At 45.5% G+C, this 17,284-nt stretch overlaps 1 protein-coding gene across 3 annotated transcripts in view; it reads left to right on the top strand.

The window, feature by feature from the left end:
* Nucleotides 1–9,315: 9,315 nt before the first annotated feature.
* Nucleotides 9,316–17,284, top strand: part of glra3 (glycine receptor, alpha 3) — a 90,549-nt gene continuing 82,580 nt past the window's right edge. For 2 of the 3 annotated variants that reach the window (XM_061275162.1, XM_061275160.1), the window contains exon 1: nt 9,316–9,644. In XM_061275162.1, coding sequence (XP_061131146.1) covers nt 9,580–9,644 — 65 coding nt within the window. In that variant the 5' untranslated portion in view covers nt 9,316–9,579. Of the gene's footprint in view, nt 9,645–14,412; nt 14,524–17,284 lie in introns of all 3 variants that reach the window. The other variant, XM_061275161.1, reaches the window with a different exon arrangement.

Raw genomic sequence — 17,284 nt, 5'->3', positions numbered from 1 at the left:
CACCCATAACTGGGTCTGACCGGACCACTTCGGCACCCTTAAAAAAGGGTCTGACCGGGCCACTTCCACATTCATGCTCACAGTTACGGATGCCAAGGCTGCGCACTTTTCCTATTTGCCAAACGCGGTCAGCGCAAGCCTCCCTTTTTTGTCGGACTTTTGACGGAGACTAACCCGGCCACCGAAACTCTCCACAGGTGCGCACTTGGCCCGTACGGCCACTGAGTGCGACTGCAGTGTCTCGGCTTTTCCAGGAACTGCATCTGGGGCGGGTCGTTTCCTGTCGCAACAGTGTTCAATCGTATCTGTGTTTTCGCCTCATTCACACAGCTAAAATTTCTATCCTCCATCGGATCTGTCGCCAAACTAAAGTCCACGTTTTATGGGACTTTCTACCATTCTTTTATTGTGACGGTCAACAGCGATGTCCCTGACAACCTGTCCCGTCACGAGCCACACTACTTCGGGCTTTTTTCTTTTTCATCATTCATCATTCTCACCAGACATGTCACTCACTCCACTGTGCACATTCCCCATTAAGTTACTGTTCACTTTTTATTTCTTAATTTTTATTTATTTTCTATTTTTTTATTTTATTTTTCCTTTGCTGCTTCTATTTGGGGCCACTCCCCCTTCGAAAGTCGACTTATGACGACTTTTTGACTGGGAGAGACAACTTACTCCCGAGACAGCTCATGGCCACATCAGATTCGGTTGTAACTGCCCCCCTCAAGGGGCCGACCCCCCACCTGTCCAAGAACCGAGCATATCGCGGCAACTGCGGGCGAAGCATCTCACCTTAATGACAGCCGCTGGTCGACCGCTGGATTCTCGCTCAGGAAGCGGGCGCGAATTCCCCGGGGGAACACGAATCCTGTTCGTGACGCCAAAAATGTGGTGAATGGTCTTTGTTGTTTCGCTGGTCTCCAAAAAACACTCGATGGACAATGGCTGTCCCGGCCAAGCACTCCAGTGACACACGGCTGATTGGGAAAAGATTTTATTCAACCGATGTCAAAGTGATGTCTCTCCAAAAGTTTGAGTGGCCCCAAAAGCAAAGATGGTTCAGCTCTCGACGGCACAGATGTTCGCCCCAAAAAAGCTCCCCCCTCTGACAGACAAGCCTATCTTATACCTGCCCGAACCGTTGATGTCATGACTTGGGGTGCAGCTGCTGTTCGTATTTTAGTCTACTCGTTGCTCCCAAATGTCCTAAGAAGGACATGTAGAAGACGCTTTCCCCTGCATAACAACAGCTGCTCCCTTCTATATTCTAAGTTGCTATACCTTGCAGAAACTGAGGCATCTCTGGCCAGCCAAAATAGCTTATGGTCTCCTCACTGCAGCTAAGTCACCATTTAAGGCAGTGCTTCTCAAATAGTGGGGCGCGCCCCCCTTGGGGGGCGCGGTGCTATTCCTGGGGGGGCGCGTGTGACCCTGGGGAACAGGCTTTTTATTTGGCAGTACTAGAATAAAGTGTAATTGCGCGTTTACTACAGCAGGGGGCAGTGGCGCTCTCATTGTTACTTCTGTCACGTTTGCGACAGTGCAACATTTTACGACTTACAAGACAAGTTAGGATAGTCACGGTGGGGAGGGGGGGCGCGAATAGTTTTCTTCTTGCTAGGGGGGGGCGTAACAGAAAATAATTGAGAAGCACTGATTTAAGGTGACATACGGCGACGCCTAGAATCTAAAATTTACCTCAAAGGAACTACGTACATTAGCTAAGTTTGGCTCTGACAAAGAAGTGTCGCGTAAACTGCAACTGACGAACGACCTGACGCTGGCGCTGACTATTGAGACAGACAGGCGGTGTGAGGGGGTTGCGTCTCAAATCAGCATGCAGGGGGAAACTGCCGGGATGGTTTGTGAGGTCACATATGAGTTCAACTGTCGTACCAAACAACGCGCTGAGCAAAGAGAGGGGAATGGAGGACAGTGTGGTAAATGTGGGAAAGCAAAGCATATAATGATACTTGCCCTGCACCCCGTTGAAGTCAATCAACCAGCTGCCAGAGAGGACGGGCTTAGTGGTGCCCATCAACAATCCCAGCCCAGATGTAGTCGCAGAGTAATCAAAACGTCTAGTCCAAGAGCAACCTGCGTGCGATGTAACAACAGCACCTAGCCTGTACCCACCTACATCAAAGAGAGTACGAGAGCATTTGAGATGGCTGCGGACAGTGGTCCTGCTGCAGCACAGACCCACCTCCATCCTCAAACGCTCAACCCAGACGCAATCATTCCTCAGATAGTAGACAATCGACGACCATCCAAAGAGAGTGACCCAGTAGTCCAGACCCAGCAAGCAGGTGTCGAAGTTGATGAGGACCAAACCAGCCAATACGAAGAAGACCCAATTGTGGCAGACTAAGCGAACAGAGCAGAAGCAACCATGCTCTCTCTTAAAGCAAATCAAGTACAAGGACCCGATGAGCCACTGACCCAGATGAACGAAGAATAGATGAATAACAATGCAATAGTAGATGAGACCAACCAGGCCATGAGTACACACCAACCGCTGCTAAGCGGAGCAAAGTGCGCAGCGTGAACCACTCGGATCTGAAAGGGGGCCCCAGAGATTGGTATGCTGCTTTTGCAGAACCCTATATCACTTCCGATGTATGATGAGGACCCGATTTCAAGCTGAGAAGACGAAGGAGCTGAAGAAATGGCGCTGCAAACACTGTACCAAAAAGCCAAAGACAGATGATGACGGGCAACAAGCGAGGCCTGAATCAAACAACAAAAGCCGCGAGGTACGCCAACCCCAGATCCGTATCCTCCAGTGGAACGCCAATGGCATCCACAGGGAGATGCCCCTGTTACTAGAAGATTCAAGAATTTCAAGAATTTTATTGGCCATGTTTGAGCATGCCAAACAAGGAATTTGACTTCGGTACTTCTCAGCCTTCGACATTTAGGTGACTAACAACACTCAGGACGTGCAAAAATTGACAAATATTCTCAAACGTGCCCTGATAATAAACTCTCAGGAGGGCAAGGAAATACTCAAAACTCCTACTAGGGGAAATGAGAAACCTTGAGAAGAGACCACAGATGGGAGGTTTCCTCTTTTAGGATAACCAGGCTGCAATGGATGCAGAGTAGACACATAGTACACATAATACAGATAATTCAAAATAAAGCGTCGGGAGCAGGATGTTATTGCACAGCAATGTCTCTGAGACTCTAAGAGTGGTGTGAGTTCATCAGAGCGACAGCCTGGGGGAAGAAGCTGTCTCTGTGTCTGCTGGTTTTGGCGTACAGAGCTCTGTAACGCTGTCCGGAGGGGAGTAGTTCGAACAGACTGCAAACTGGGTGAGAAGGGTCTGTAGAGATGTTACTTGCACGTTTCCTGGTCCTGGACAGGTACAAGACCTCCTTGAAGCAACAGATGTGGACCTAGTGTGTATCCAAGAAACAAAACTGATGCCGAAAGACAACACCACTGAGCTCTGTAACTTCACGGCCGTTCGACGAGACCGACCAGTGCAAGGGGAGGCAAGAGGGGGTGGTCTATTGACGTATGTGCGAAATCAACTTCCATTCAACGAATGCAAAGATCAGATTGGTGAAACGAGTGCCCTGGAGAAACTGACTATTGAGATACCAACTCCCCAATTGCAGACCGTTAACATTTCAAACTGGTACCTCCCCCCAGAGTTATCCAGCTACTTGCAAAGAACTGGCTTCTTCCAGACTGCTGTGGGCTTACAGCAGTCATCACTCTCTATGGCCGCTTCAACTTCAAACAGCTGCCGTTTGGAATTACAAGTACACCAGAGATCTTCCAGAGGAAAATGATGGAGACTCTTCAGGGCCTGAAAGGGGTTGTGGTCCTCATGGATGACAGCCGTAGAAGAAGGTGTTTTAGACTTTGTGGCATACATGCGACAGAGGAGGAGCATGATGATCACGGAGAAAGTAATGCAACGCATGGAGACTGCTGGCTTGAAGTTTAACAAGGAGAAGTGGAAAATCAAACAGAGCCAGCTGTGATTCCTTGGTCACCTCATTGACTGGTCTGGCATCCGACCTGATCCTGCCAAGCTGGAGGCTATACGATAGCTATCGTCACCAGCGGATATAAAAGAGCTACAGAGCACTGGGAATGGTGAATCACCTGGGAAGGTATATTCCAAACCTTTTGACAGTGAGTCAGCCAATGCTCAAGTTCCTGAGGAATGATGCTGTGTGGACATGGAGTCGCGTTCACCAGAAAACCTTTGGGAACGTTAAACACTTGCTAACAACTGCATCGATAATTGTTTACTCCGATGTGAACAAGCCACTTGCAGTGTCGGCTAATGCAAGTAGTTATGGACTGGGTGGTGTCCTACTCCAACTCCATGGGAGTCACTGGAAGCCAGTAGCATATTGTTCTCGAAGGCTTAGTGATGCAGAATCTCGCTACGCACAGATAGAGAAGGAAGTGTTGGCCGGTATCTGGGCATGCAAGAAGTTTGACAGATACTAATTGACAGATGGACTTATGACCTTAATGGACTGGAACAGTTTAAGCTGCTAACTGATCACAAGCCACTTGCGCCTCTCATCAATAATCGTAGCCGGAACAACGTAACCTAACGTTGCCAGCGTCTTCTCATGAGGCTCATGAGATTCAACCCAATAGCTGAACATGCTCCCGGGAAAACCCTGATTGTTGCGGACACGTTGTCACACAACCCACTGTCCAACACAAGCTCAGTAGAGAAAACGCACAGCAATATGGCCTGCTATGTGTCCAGTGTGGTGGAAGGGATCCCAGCATCCACAAGCTAGTTAGATGAAATTAGGATAGCAACATCTGCTGACCCTGAACTCCTATGTGTTACGAGACTCAGAGAGAGGATGGCCAGTTGATACTCAAGCACATGCTCAAGTAAAAACAATGCTCTCTGTACGCAATGGCCTTGTTCTAAGAGGGTGCAGGATTGTCAGACCAAGATTGTCATACCAAGATCAATGAGAGGTAAAGAACTTCAGAAAATCCACAAGGGACATCAGTGCCTTACCAAATGTAGACAGAGAGCGGGTTCATCAATATGCTGGCCTAGACTTTAATCAGAAATTAGCAGGCTTGTGTCATCATGGCACGTTTTTCTACAAGATGAAAAGAACACAATAAAAGGAGCCACTCCTGTCCACACCACTTCCGGAGCAACCTTGGAAGAGAGTAGCTATGGACCTTTGCGAATTCAAATAACAAGTCTACCTTGTCATTTCAGATTACTCCTCGAGATTCATCGAGATATTGCACCTGCCATCTACAACAAGTACACAAATGATCCAAAAGCTGTAAACAGTTTTTCCAGAAGTTTGCTATCTCATCACCCACAAGGCAACGGACATGTAGAAAGAGCAGTACAGGCAGGTAAAAGAATCCTAAAACACAAGGATCCTGTCATGGCACTCATGTGTTGCGTTCCAAAACAAGCTATAGCCCAGCGGAGCTGCTGATGGGGAGGAAAATCAGAACTAGTACACTACCGACTCTGGAGGTAAATCTCAAACCAAAGTGGCCCAGCAGGACAGCTGTGGAGGAAACAGACAAGATAGAAAAGACTCAACAGGCACACTATTTCAACCGTTGTCATGAGGCCAGGACCTTGCCTACTCTGCAACCGGGTGATCGAGTGTTTTCCAAACTAGATCACGAGATGTTATGGTGTTTGCCAGCGGTGGTCACATGCAACACCTAGAACCTTTATTATCCGGACGCCACAGGGGACAGAGCTGAGGCGGAACCGCTGTCACCTACAGCCGGGACCAGCATGCCTGAGGAGTGCACGATGACAGACGACGACGCTATCAACACCGACGGGTGTGCAAAACGGTCGACAGGCTGGACCTGTAACGACGGAACGACATATGGCCTTTGGGGGGTGGGAAAAAAGAAAAACAGGGAGAAATTTGAGGATCATATGGAAGTTTAACTGCAGAAATATTATATGCGCAATGGCATTGTTTCCATATGCTGTCGGAATTTATGTTGATGTTAAGAGTCAACTCAATTTCTTTTATCTAGCACATTTGTAAGAAGAGGGTGACGCGATGGTTCTGAGTGAAACAGCCTTTGAAAATAACACAAAAGAGGGGGAGATGTCATATAATTAAACCAAATTTGCGCTTGCGCATACGTTAGAGCATTTATGGGCAAACTACGACCCGCGGGCCACTTCCGGCCCACGGGGCCGTTTAATCCAGCCCGCCAAACCTGAATAAATTGTATCATTAAACATTTTTTGGGTCATTTTCCCCGCAATTACTATGTTTCCCCAATAGACGGGGAAGCGTCCGACCACACATTTACTCCCGGAAGCCTTCCAGAAAGCTCAGTGCACACTCACAAGTGCGTGTACGTACTAAGTAGTACGGACCTGGCGCACTACGCGCTCTATTTCCATCAATGCCGAATTTCGAGCGTGGGCTGTGACGTCAGCATTCTCGTAATTCGCGCGCTAAACTTTCAGATCCAGTTTTACGCTCATGCCACCCACAAACCTTCCCCTGGAATCCTTCCAACAAAATGAGTGGCCCAAGGAAAAGAAAGGTGGACACTGAGTGCCGAGTGTTTAAAAAAAAAAAGTGGACAATTTGGCTTGACCTACGTGTGGGAGCAGACATTCAGCCACATGAACGTCAACAAATCCCATCACAGATCTAGGACCGAGGCCTCGTTTTGTCACGGATTGGAATGTAGGGGGGCGACCAAATGCATCTTGGACTAGGGTTTACTGAAGGGAAAAGGTAGTTGGAAGGGAGGATAAGGGGAACAAGCCAACAGAACCGGCAAACTCACATAATTTAGGCTAACTGAGGCAGAGTGACAGGGGTAACCGACAAGACGAGAAAAAACACGACAGACGAGACTACAGACGAGAGACGAGAAATAATCCGACAAGGGTGTGGCACGCAGACAGGATTTAAATAGACGACAGATAACGAGAAGCAGGTGACTGTGATTAGTTCATAGATTGTGAGACACAGGAAGGGAGGGGCGAGTACACAGACACGGACAGAAATAATGACAACCTAGACATAATAAAACAACCGGGGACGAGTCGTGACACGGCTCTATCCTAAGAATTACCACAACAAATTTTACTCCAGACCATGGTGCACTAGTAAAAAAGGGAGACCAACAATACTATTGATTTCTTTATTACTTTATTTAGATGTATACTTTCACTGATTCTTAAAGAGGATGTATTTGGTCAGAATGTTTGCCGTTGGATGTGATTTTGCCTCATTAGATAAACATATTTCATAAATCTGACCTGCAGGCGCTGAAATGATGGAAACTATTATTCATAACAACAGTGTCGTATTTGATGAGAATCACTGATCGTAGTTTTTTGGTGAAATATTTTTTTAATGCTGTTTGTTAGAGTGGTGCTCACTCTAACTTATTTCTGCAAGAACCACACGGGAGACAGTATGCCCTTTTTAAGCACTTGCAAGTGGAGAGTCATTCGTCGCTGTGCGTACAGCGATGATCGAATGAGGTCTGACTCAGGCCTCTTGCAAGAGCATTTTTATTGAGAGAAACAGGGTGGGGGTGAGAGTGGGGGTGAGAGTGGAGGTGAGAGTGGACAGGATGGGGTTGAAGCCCCTGGCCTCTGATCAAATCATAGCAGGGGGTATTTTACGATGTTGTGTAAACAGAACAACTTTGATTGCTTCCTCTGCAGTTGGTCAATCAGTTCAAAAGATCTTAGCACTTTGTTCTACTACTTTTGTTAAGACAGGACAAGCTAGGTTAATTATTACAGGTTACATTCTAACATAATCATAGGATCAAACTAATCTATCAACCCTAACACTGTTAATAAATGCATTTGTTTTCAAAAAGCTTTTTTTGAATATCCATACTTTACTACCTAATAAAGTAAAAACCTTATATGCAATGACCTTTACATGTCATTTCTATTACTTCACACAAACACTACATCCATCTGCTGTCACGACTCGCCCCTCCTGTGTGCTCTTGTCCGTGGTTTCTGTCTGTGTGCTCGCCCCTCCCCTCCTCTGTGCTCATGATTAGTGTGATCATTCTCACCAGCCTCTTGTTACCTGTCTTGTATTTAAGTCCTGTCTGTGTGTCACTCCCTGTTGGATCATTGCTTGTCTGTTGCGTGTCTATTGTTGTGTTTGTGTGTGTGTGTGTGTTTGTGTGTGTGTGTGCGTGCGTGTGTGTGTGTGTGTGTGTGTGTGTGTGTGTGTGTGTGTGTGTGTGTGTGTGCGTGCGTGCGTGTGCGTGTGTGTGTTAGTGTCACGATGTCTTTTTGGTTCCTGTTGCTGTCGTCATGTCCTGCTGTCTTCTTGTTTCACGTCCCGGTCAGTCACTCAAGGGATTGTTTTGTTAAGTCGTGTCAGTTTGCCTTTTGAGTTCGCCAATAAACCCTGGTCCAAGCTGGTCGCCCTGCTCCATTTCCACACTCCGAATTGTGACATCTGCTCCTGGTTCGGCCCCCGGGTCAAAATTTAGAACCCAATTTGGCCCGCCAGTCAAAAAGTTTGCCCACCCCTGCGTTAGAGCAGTACGATAATTTGATGCAGTGAAGGTCTCGCAAAGTCTCGCGGGGATCATGCGCACTAAGTAGGTGGGGGTGGGGGAGTCCACACCTTTGGAAAAAGTTGTTTCTACCCATCAAAGAGAGACGCAAAAGACAAGAGGCTCCTTTGCCACTTACAGATCGTCTCCAAATATACGCATGTTCTTCAATTACACATATGTTGTGTTTCCCGCGTTTCTTCATAGATTACATAAGCATATATAGCTTTGCTGACTTATTTTTGATATATTACATATTGTAATATGTGATAATTGTAGTCAGTTTCTTAACCTTAATCGTAGTAGGCTGAACAGAATTGTGGCTTCAAATGTCATTTCGAGCAACGTCTCCTCTCTACGTACCCCCACTTTGGCCACATATGGCAAACTTGAATAAACTTAGGTTACTTTACGACAGGGAATATCAACCACATGCGTCTCAATGTAATTCTGCCCAACAGAGCAGAATGAGTAAGTGTGTTTAAGCCAGATGGAGGAAGAACAAATGGAAAGAACAGGAGGAAGATGTCAGGGCAGCAGGATGGAAAGCTACGGGGACGCATACTGGTTCATTGGCGTGTTATATTAGTTCCACTTCGCTGGTCTTCTAATTTCAGATGCTATTCTGTTTAGGGAAACGCGACAAAATCATTGGGCCGGCGTTCTGTCAATCATCCAATGAGGTAGGCGGTTCTCTCTGCCCCGTGCTGACTGCTTACGACTCTGCACTTGCTCGAGCGCATTCAGCCCAGAGCTGAGCTTGAACAGCTGTCGCGCGCGCACCTCATTGGTCCTTGTTGATTTTGTATTTTTCCAGTCACCTGTTTTTGTTAGCGGATTCCATGCCCAACCTTTGTGTTATGTCATTAAGCGATGTGAAATAACACAACCATGTGAATTTGGGAGTCCTCGTTTTGGTCTTTAAATTACAGCGGAAGGACGAGCTGTGTTTGCTGTGCTGAAAGCTCCAAAATCGCGAGGAGACAGGACGGCTCCGTCCGAACGTCGCTGAAGCGATGAAGAGGAAGAACCACTCTATTGGAGTTTTCTTACTCTTCTGGAGACTGTCGCTGTTTCTCGGGTAAGAGGTCACTCAAATAAATCATTTTAATAAAGTCATTTTAATAAAGTTACGGTTGTTCCACCCCACCGCTCGAGACAAGCTACGAAGTGCATAATACTTTATTTTCCCCGCGTAACAGTAGACCAAATTGTTTCAAAATACGTCTCCTCAAATTTACCCAGTTCCTTGACAAGATTAGTGAGATATGTAACCATTATTTAAAGAGCAGATGAGTGATTAGACCAGTGCTTCTCAAATAGTGGGGCGCGCCCCCCTTGGGGGGCGCCGTGCTATACCTGGGGGGGGCGCGTGTGACCCTGGGGAACAGGCTTTTTTTTTTGCCGTACTAGAATAAAGTAATTGCGCATCTTCCCAGCAGGGGGCAGTGGCGCTCTCATTGTTACTTCTGTGACGTTTGCGACAGTGCAACATTTTACGACTTACAAGGCAAGTTAGGATAGTCACGGTGGGGAGAGGGGGGGGGGGGGGCGCGAATAGTTTTCTTCTTGCTAAGGGGGGGCGTAACAGAAAATAATTGAGAAGCACTGGATTAGACAAAACATTCCTTCTAAATGAGATTTAATTCAATATTAAAACTTTTCAGAATAGCAGTCATTGAACAAAACATGGCATTACTGCAAATAATGAGATCCCCGAATGCGATTCAGCCGTGTTTTCCAAAGATATTTACTATATTTTACGCATTCTGTAAAGGTATTTCAAACGGTCTTAATTTGTATTTTGTAAAATCGGGATATTTGACTCTGTCTTGAATTGTCTTGGTGAAAACCTGCACAATTCTTACTTGCGCTGGAGATATTTTTATTCAGGAAGTCCTTAAAGCCATCAAAACATTAGTTGTAAAAAGAACCTTCTGGTTGCAACTTGATAGATGCATGATTTTGCATGAAATTGGCAGCAAACAGTAGCAAAGTCTTTTACAATTCTTTTTAACCTCACTGTAGAAAAAATGGATATCCTGTCTCTATGGAAATCGACTTTTGCCCTCCCATTAATAAAAGGGGATGACCCTGCAATCTTGACAAATTATTGACCAATACAATTTTTTTTAGTGAGAAAGCAAAATCATTTTTGTCACAAAAAAATTGTGCTAATTAAAATGGCAAATGACATTACTGTTGTGGTTGACAGAAAACAACAACAATTTGCATCTCTTTTTATTGATTTGTCAAAAGTGTTTGACATAAACAACAAAAACAATTTCAAAAATAATTATTTAATAATTATTAGATAAGGAGGAGATTGGTCACTCGGGAACAGCAAACTGTGAGGCGGTTACAAAACAGCGCCATTGTCTTACAGGTTGCAGGTTGTTTCATGGTTGTTTCTTTTTTGAGATGTTGTGGCTAATGTCAGATCATGATTGTTCGTAATTCTGCTCTTGGCTGACATGACTGAAAGATCATTTGATGATCGCGGTCAGGTTAACCAATCAGATAGCTATTTTGATCATGTTAGAATAGGCCTCTGAAAATCTTTATTTCAAGGTTCTTTTCAGAACCAGCTTTATTGATCAAGTTTGTGCATGCCAAACAGGGAATTTGACTGGTTGATCTTTGCCTCTGTACAACATTTAAGTGACTAGCAACATTCAGTTAACTAACAACATTTAAGTGGTGAGAGCAGGAGGTTATGTCTCTGAGTCTCTATGAGTGGTATGAGTTCATCAGAGCGACAGCCTGGGGAGGATTTGAAGGAGGATGTTAATCTTCAGGAATAAAAATAGTTGGACTCAGTCGATTCAATGAAAATATTTTGGCGAGTCCTATGCCTGAGTCAGAGGCTTTCTGTGAGTGTTCAATCTAACACAATTTCATACTGAGTTAATAAGTTGAGTAAACTGACACAACATTATTATTATGCTACTGTATTTCAGTATTCTTACTTTGTGTGACATATTGGTTTAGTGATGTGCTGATTTTTCTAACGTAAAATGAGTGCCTTGGCTCAACAAAGTTTGTGAAACGCTGATTTCATAAATGTGTCGTGAGTTTATAATAATTGTTGAACAGTGGTCCACGGGCCGCGGACCGGTCCGTGGATCAGTTGCTACCGAGCCACACAAGAAAGAATAAATAACTTATTTCACTTGTATTTATCTGAGACTGGACAATCTATTATTAAAAAAAAATGGACCAGATTCTCTCCTACACCTCGGTGACATGAATATAACATCACGTTACTCATGTTTTATGTTGTGGGTGTGACGTTATGAGGATGCTGCTAACAAAGTTGCATAGAAGTATACAGGGGATTTACGTTTATTACTATATTATACTGTGATGTTCGCATACATAATTCACCCATGGAACTAAGAGCTGAAGGATGTGTTGGGAATGTGGTAACACACTTGCGTTGTTGTTCTTTCTATTCCCCGTTTTACGAGTATGTTTAGTAGAGTCTTTTGCAACACACCTCCTACGTTTCCTTTCCTTCGGCACAACAATACCATTTTTATGCCGGTCGTATCACTTCATTTTGTTGTATTGATCTGCTACACCTTAAAAGCCAGTCCATGAAAATATTATTTGACAATAATCTGGTCCATAATGCTAAAACGGTTGGAGATTGCTGCTGTAAAAGACACAATTTTTTTTGGTCCACATATTGCTGACTAACTCACCTTGGTTCTTGGGTCTGTTCTTTGGTATGATGATGACAAATGAAAAGGTCTGGTCTCTTTGCAAAGATAGGCACATTTCATGAGGCCCCTTCTCAGTTCGAGATGGCGGCTAAGTCTGCACGTCCACAACAGCTGGGTTTGATGTACTTTGAGTTGCTTTTCTGATGGTGAGAGTGAAGTAATATGTCACAGACATTTATCAAATATTTTAAACAGAGTGTTAGAACTTCAGCATGTGCAATATATACGTATGTGGTAAATCTAGGGCTTTCACAAACTAATCTTTTTATAATTGATTATCCTGTTGATGATTCCATTGATTAATCAAGTATTCAGTGACCACAAACCCAAGGAAACCTCATCTCCGGGCTGCAGTAGGGTCAGAAGTGCCTCACTTGCGTACATTGACTGCACATTGGGTTTTGTATACGTGCCTGCAGCTCATACATCAGAGGCTCTGACACCTGAAGAAGGTTGGATTTTCGTTTAGTGTTATTTTTTTGTTGATTTACAGAGCCAACAATGTACAATACCAACTCCGCTTCCTTTGACATGGCTTTTGTATCTTCTGAGCAATCCTCACCTAGGCAAGCTCCCAGATGATGGACTGTGTGGAGGTGTAATTGTCTAAATGAGCTCTCACTGTTATTAGTATGGTAAACCATGTATGGTAGTTTGAACAGCTTGCTCACAGGCATTTTCAGAAATGCGCACGGATGTATTTGGTTGTGTATTTTCACAAATGATTGCACTATATGTATAAGGGGTGCAGCAATCTATTATTTTTGTATTCGAGTAATTTAGTGACTATTTACATCGATTAATCGAGTAACTGGATAAATCATGCTTTTTTTTTTTTTTTTTTTTTTTTTTTTTTTTAAGAAAATAAAAACATTACTCAAGATGTTGTACGCTTGTATGTATCCTTTACTGCAAAACCAACATTGGAATATTGTAAAGGCTGTTTACATGACCATTAAAAGTGCAAACATAAAATACCTGCGTAAATTAAAGGTTATACTGAAACATACGCGGAAACATACTCTACGTGTACATAGTTCCGGGCACGCGGTTTTTCAGCTTAGTTGGAGTAAACAAATCCTCGAGGCAGAGTAAATGTAATCGATGCAACTTTCTAATCGAATTATTCGAATTACTCGAATCGTTTCAGCTCTAATATATATACAATAGTAGACATAATTTACAGTCACCTCGGAAGATCGATTGGAGGAGGCCAACGGACATAAGAGGGCCAAATATGCTGAATTGGTGTCCGGAGCAAAGGCTGGAAAGTGGTGTATTCCAGAACTATAGGCATACAAATCACTGGAACAGAACATAGGTTCCGCTGGACTTGTACTGTATGTGTTCACTAAGACCCTGCCAGAAAATCTTCTTAGAAGGTCATGCATGGATACGGAGGCACAGTTTCACAAGCTTATTGTCATTCAATAGAATCAAGACTGACTCTTCCTCGTGTTTGTCTTTCTTGTATAACACTCTATCCATTTTATGTGACAAGTTTGTGCAAAATCTTGACACTATTTGGCTGTAATATTGAAAATGATTAGACTGATTGTTCTCTTGAGTTACTCTGCACTTTTTATTCATTTGTGAAATCGATGCTGGTAAACTTTGTTACACAACCAAACATAGTATAGTATGTATCAAATTGTCTCAAACTTCATCGAGAGATTTATGGAGATGATGTTGATGTTGGTTTCATAAGTGGCACAAAAACATTCAACAGGTGGTGGATGACCTCAAACTAAGATGGCCGATATGAAAAAAGCAGCTGAGAGCAGTGGCAGGGGGAACCATCTTGTGCAAGAGGGAGTAGATGCTGTCTATTTTTGTGCAGGTGGTGCTGATGCAGAAGGTTTTTGGCAAGATTGTCCTTTCGCTTTAGTCAGGCGACCAAAAAGAACACCAGGTCAGCAAGACTAGCTGGAGAAGAATGGGGAAGATTCAGACTGGTTGTCATGGTTTTATTCATTGTCGTACAAATACATTGTTTTCCCAAATATGGCGAATAGCTTCTGCATGTCTACAATCATTTTTTGGAAGCCAACCCTATTTGATTTAACTTGTCCTGAGCATGAGTAGGATGTAACGTATCTTCCCATCCTGTGTGTTTAACAGTTGGGACAACACACCTGGAAACTGCTGCAGGAGATGCCAGCACCAGTGGTCACATTGCGTTAAAATCAAATGACCCATATGCAAGGAAATGCAGACCTGAAGAGTAACATGGTATCCCGCTTATCACTGGTTCCATGTTAGCTTTTAGATTCTTTCGAACCTCTAAGATTGTATTCCTCAATAGATAATGTGTTGCGATAATGTTTTTTTTTTGACATTTCAAAAATGTTTCCACAAGTAGAAAGTTCTCCCTTCTGCCTCTATTTTTGCCTGCAGTATGTGTGCACGACTGTGCATACTGTGCCTTGTAGTGCTTTCTTCAAGGACGACATAATTCATTTTATCATATGTGTGTTCTGTTATATGTTATGACGCGCTGATTAAATTTATAGTTGCGGTCCCTTTAAGTGTTCTGGTGACGTTTACCGTTGCCGGCATTTTCTGTCATGCGCATTGAATGTTACAGTCAGTTAATAAACACGGCTCACAGAGTCTGAACGTGAGAAGTTTTTGGCTCGTTTTCTACGCCTTTAAAGCAACTTCCTTACCGGTGAGCCCGACGTTTTTTTACTGGACGTATCCAGATCGACATGACCGCCAAAGCTGTGTCTCTTAACTTCCCCGAGTTCTGGGAATCTTCTGCTTCAGCCTGGTTCGCTCAAACTGAGGCACAGTTTGCCTTACGTCAGATTGCCGCCGACGAAACGAAATACTACTACGTGGTGTCTGCCCTCGGAAGTTCTACAGATTCAAGGGTTGGTGAGCCTTCTTACTAAATGTCCTCTGACAAGAAAGTAGGATTCTCTGAAGGAATACTTACTAAAGACGTTTGAACTGTCTGACACAGAGAGGGCCAGTAGGCTTTTCTCTCTTCAGGGGCTCGGTGACAGTAAGCCCTCAGAACGGACCGGATACTCGATCTGCTGGGTGACAACAACCCGGATTTCCTTTTCCTCCACCTTTTCCCGCGCCAACTGCCTGCTCATGTGAGAGCTGCTTTGACCAACACTGCCAGCACGGATTGCAGAGTACTGGCAGCTGAGGCTGACAAGTGTTTCCTGGCTAGTCAGCAACCCTGCGCAGCTGCCCTCCTCCCTACTGGTCTTGGATCTGAGGTACTGGATGGTCCCACGCTCGACGCAGAAGCAGAACCGCGTCGTCAACAGTCTTCGAGTGTGTGATTCTACCATGCCAAGTTTGGCTCCAAGGCCAAACGATGCCGCTCTCCATGCAGCTTCGGTGGTGTGGGAAACGCCAAGAGCAGCCTGCCGGCCACTCGTGAGCGCCAGGCTGCTCTTCATCCACGACCCCATCTCCGGCCGACGTTTCCTCTGCAACACAGGGGCTCAGCGGAGTCTACTGCCTGCTTCACAGGTGGACGTGGTGGCGGACACCCACGGCCCCCCCATGGAAGCTGCCAATGGAAGCCCTATCCATACATACGGCACAAGGCGTGTCAAACTATGTTTTGGGGGACAACGCTTTGGCTGGCACTTTGTGATGGCCAAGGTCGCTGTTCCGCACTTGGGTTCGGATTTTTTGTGTGCATATGGACTGTTAGTGGACGTTAAAAATCAGTGCTTGATCGACGCCGTCTCTTTCTGTTCTTATGCCTGCGCGCTCAGCAACTCTGGTGCAGTACACCTCTCCAGCCTGCTCTCCTTCACAGACGGTTTCCAACACCTGCTCGCCGAGTTCCCAGCACTGTCCTGGCCCACCTTCCCCTCTTCCACAGCCAAGCACAGTGTCCAGCACCACATTGACACCACTGGCCCGCTCGTATACGCCCGCGCTCGTCGCCTCAAGCCGAACAAGCTTGCCGTAGCCAAGATGGAGTTAGAGTCCATGGAGCGCCTGGGGATTGTTCGACGCTCCAACAGTCCTTGGGCCTCCCCCCTGCACCTTGTCCCCAAACCAAGAGGGGGCTGGTGCCCTTGCGGGGACTACCGGTGGCTCAACAACGCGACAACGCCTGAACGCTACCCGGTGCCCCAAAATCCAGGATTTTTCCGTGCACCTGGCTGGCAAGGTCATTTTCTCGAAGGTGGACCTGATCAGGGGATACCATCAGGTGCCCGTACACCCTCTTAAAATCCCCAAAACAGCTGTGATCACACCATTTGGTTTAAGTTCTTGCCCACACCATTTGGGCTCAAAAATGCTGCTCAAACTTTCCAGCGGCTCATGGACTACGTGTTACGTGATCTGCCTTTCGTGTTTGTATACCTTTACAACATCCTGGTGGCCAGTTCATCGCCTTCAGAGCACCTTTCGCACCTTCGCACTCTGTTTGAGCGCCTTACAGGGCAGAGGCTCATCATCAATCCTGCCAAGTGCAAGTTTGGCCTTTCCACCATGGACTTTCTGGGGCACAGAGTCACGAAGAACGGGATCGTTCCTCTCCCGTCAAAAGTGGAGGCCATCACTACTTTTCCCCGCCCATGGTTAACTTCTACCACTGTTTTCTCCCCAGGGCTGCCCAAACCATGCAACCCTTGTACAAAGCTCTGAAAGGTGGCAAGCCTAAACACGCTGTGGACTGAAACCCAGAAAGGGACAAGGCTTTTGCGGACGGTAAGACTGCCCTGGCTAAGGCTGCCATGTCGGCCCATCCCGCCTTGTCTGTCCCAATCGCACTTACCACGGACGCCTCAGACTATACGGTCGGTGCGGTTTACGAGCAGTGTGTGGGTAATGCTCGGCAGCCTCTTGCCTTTTTCAGCAGGCAATTACGTGAATGGAAGAATAGCACCTTCGAGCTACTTGGTGTGTACGCCATCCGACACTTTCGTTCACTGCTGGAGGGAGGCCGGTTCACCGTTTTTGTGGACCACAAGCCTCTGACTTTCGCAAATGTCGCTCAACCATGATC

Source organism: Syngnathus typhle, linkage group LG3, assembly GCF_033458585.1.
Source record: "Syngnathus typhle isolate RoL2023-S1 ecotype Sweden linkage group LG3, RoL_Styp_1.0, whole genome shotgun sequence".
In the NCBI taxonomy this organism is placed as follows: domain Eukaryota; kingdom Metazoa; phylum Chordata; class Actinopteri; order Syngnathiformes; family Syngnathidae; genus Syngnathus; species Syngnathus typhle.
The sequence above is the reverse complement of the archived record's forward strand: the minus strand, read 5'-3'. Positions and strand labels throughout refer to the sequence as shown.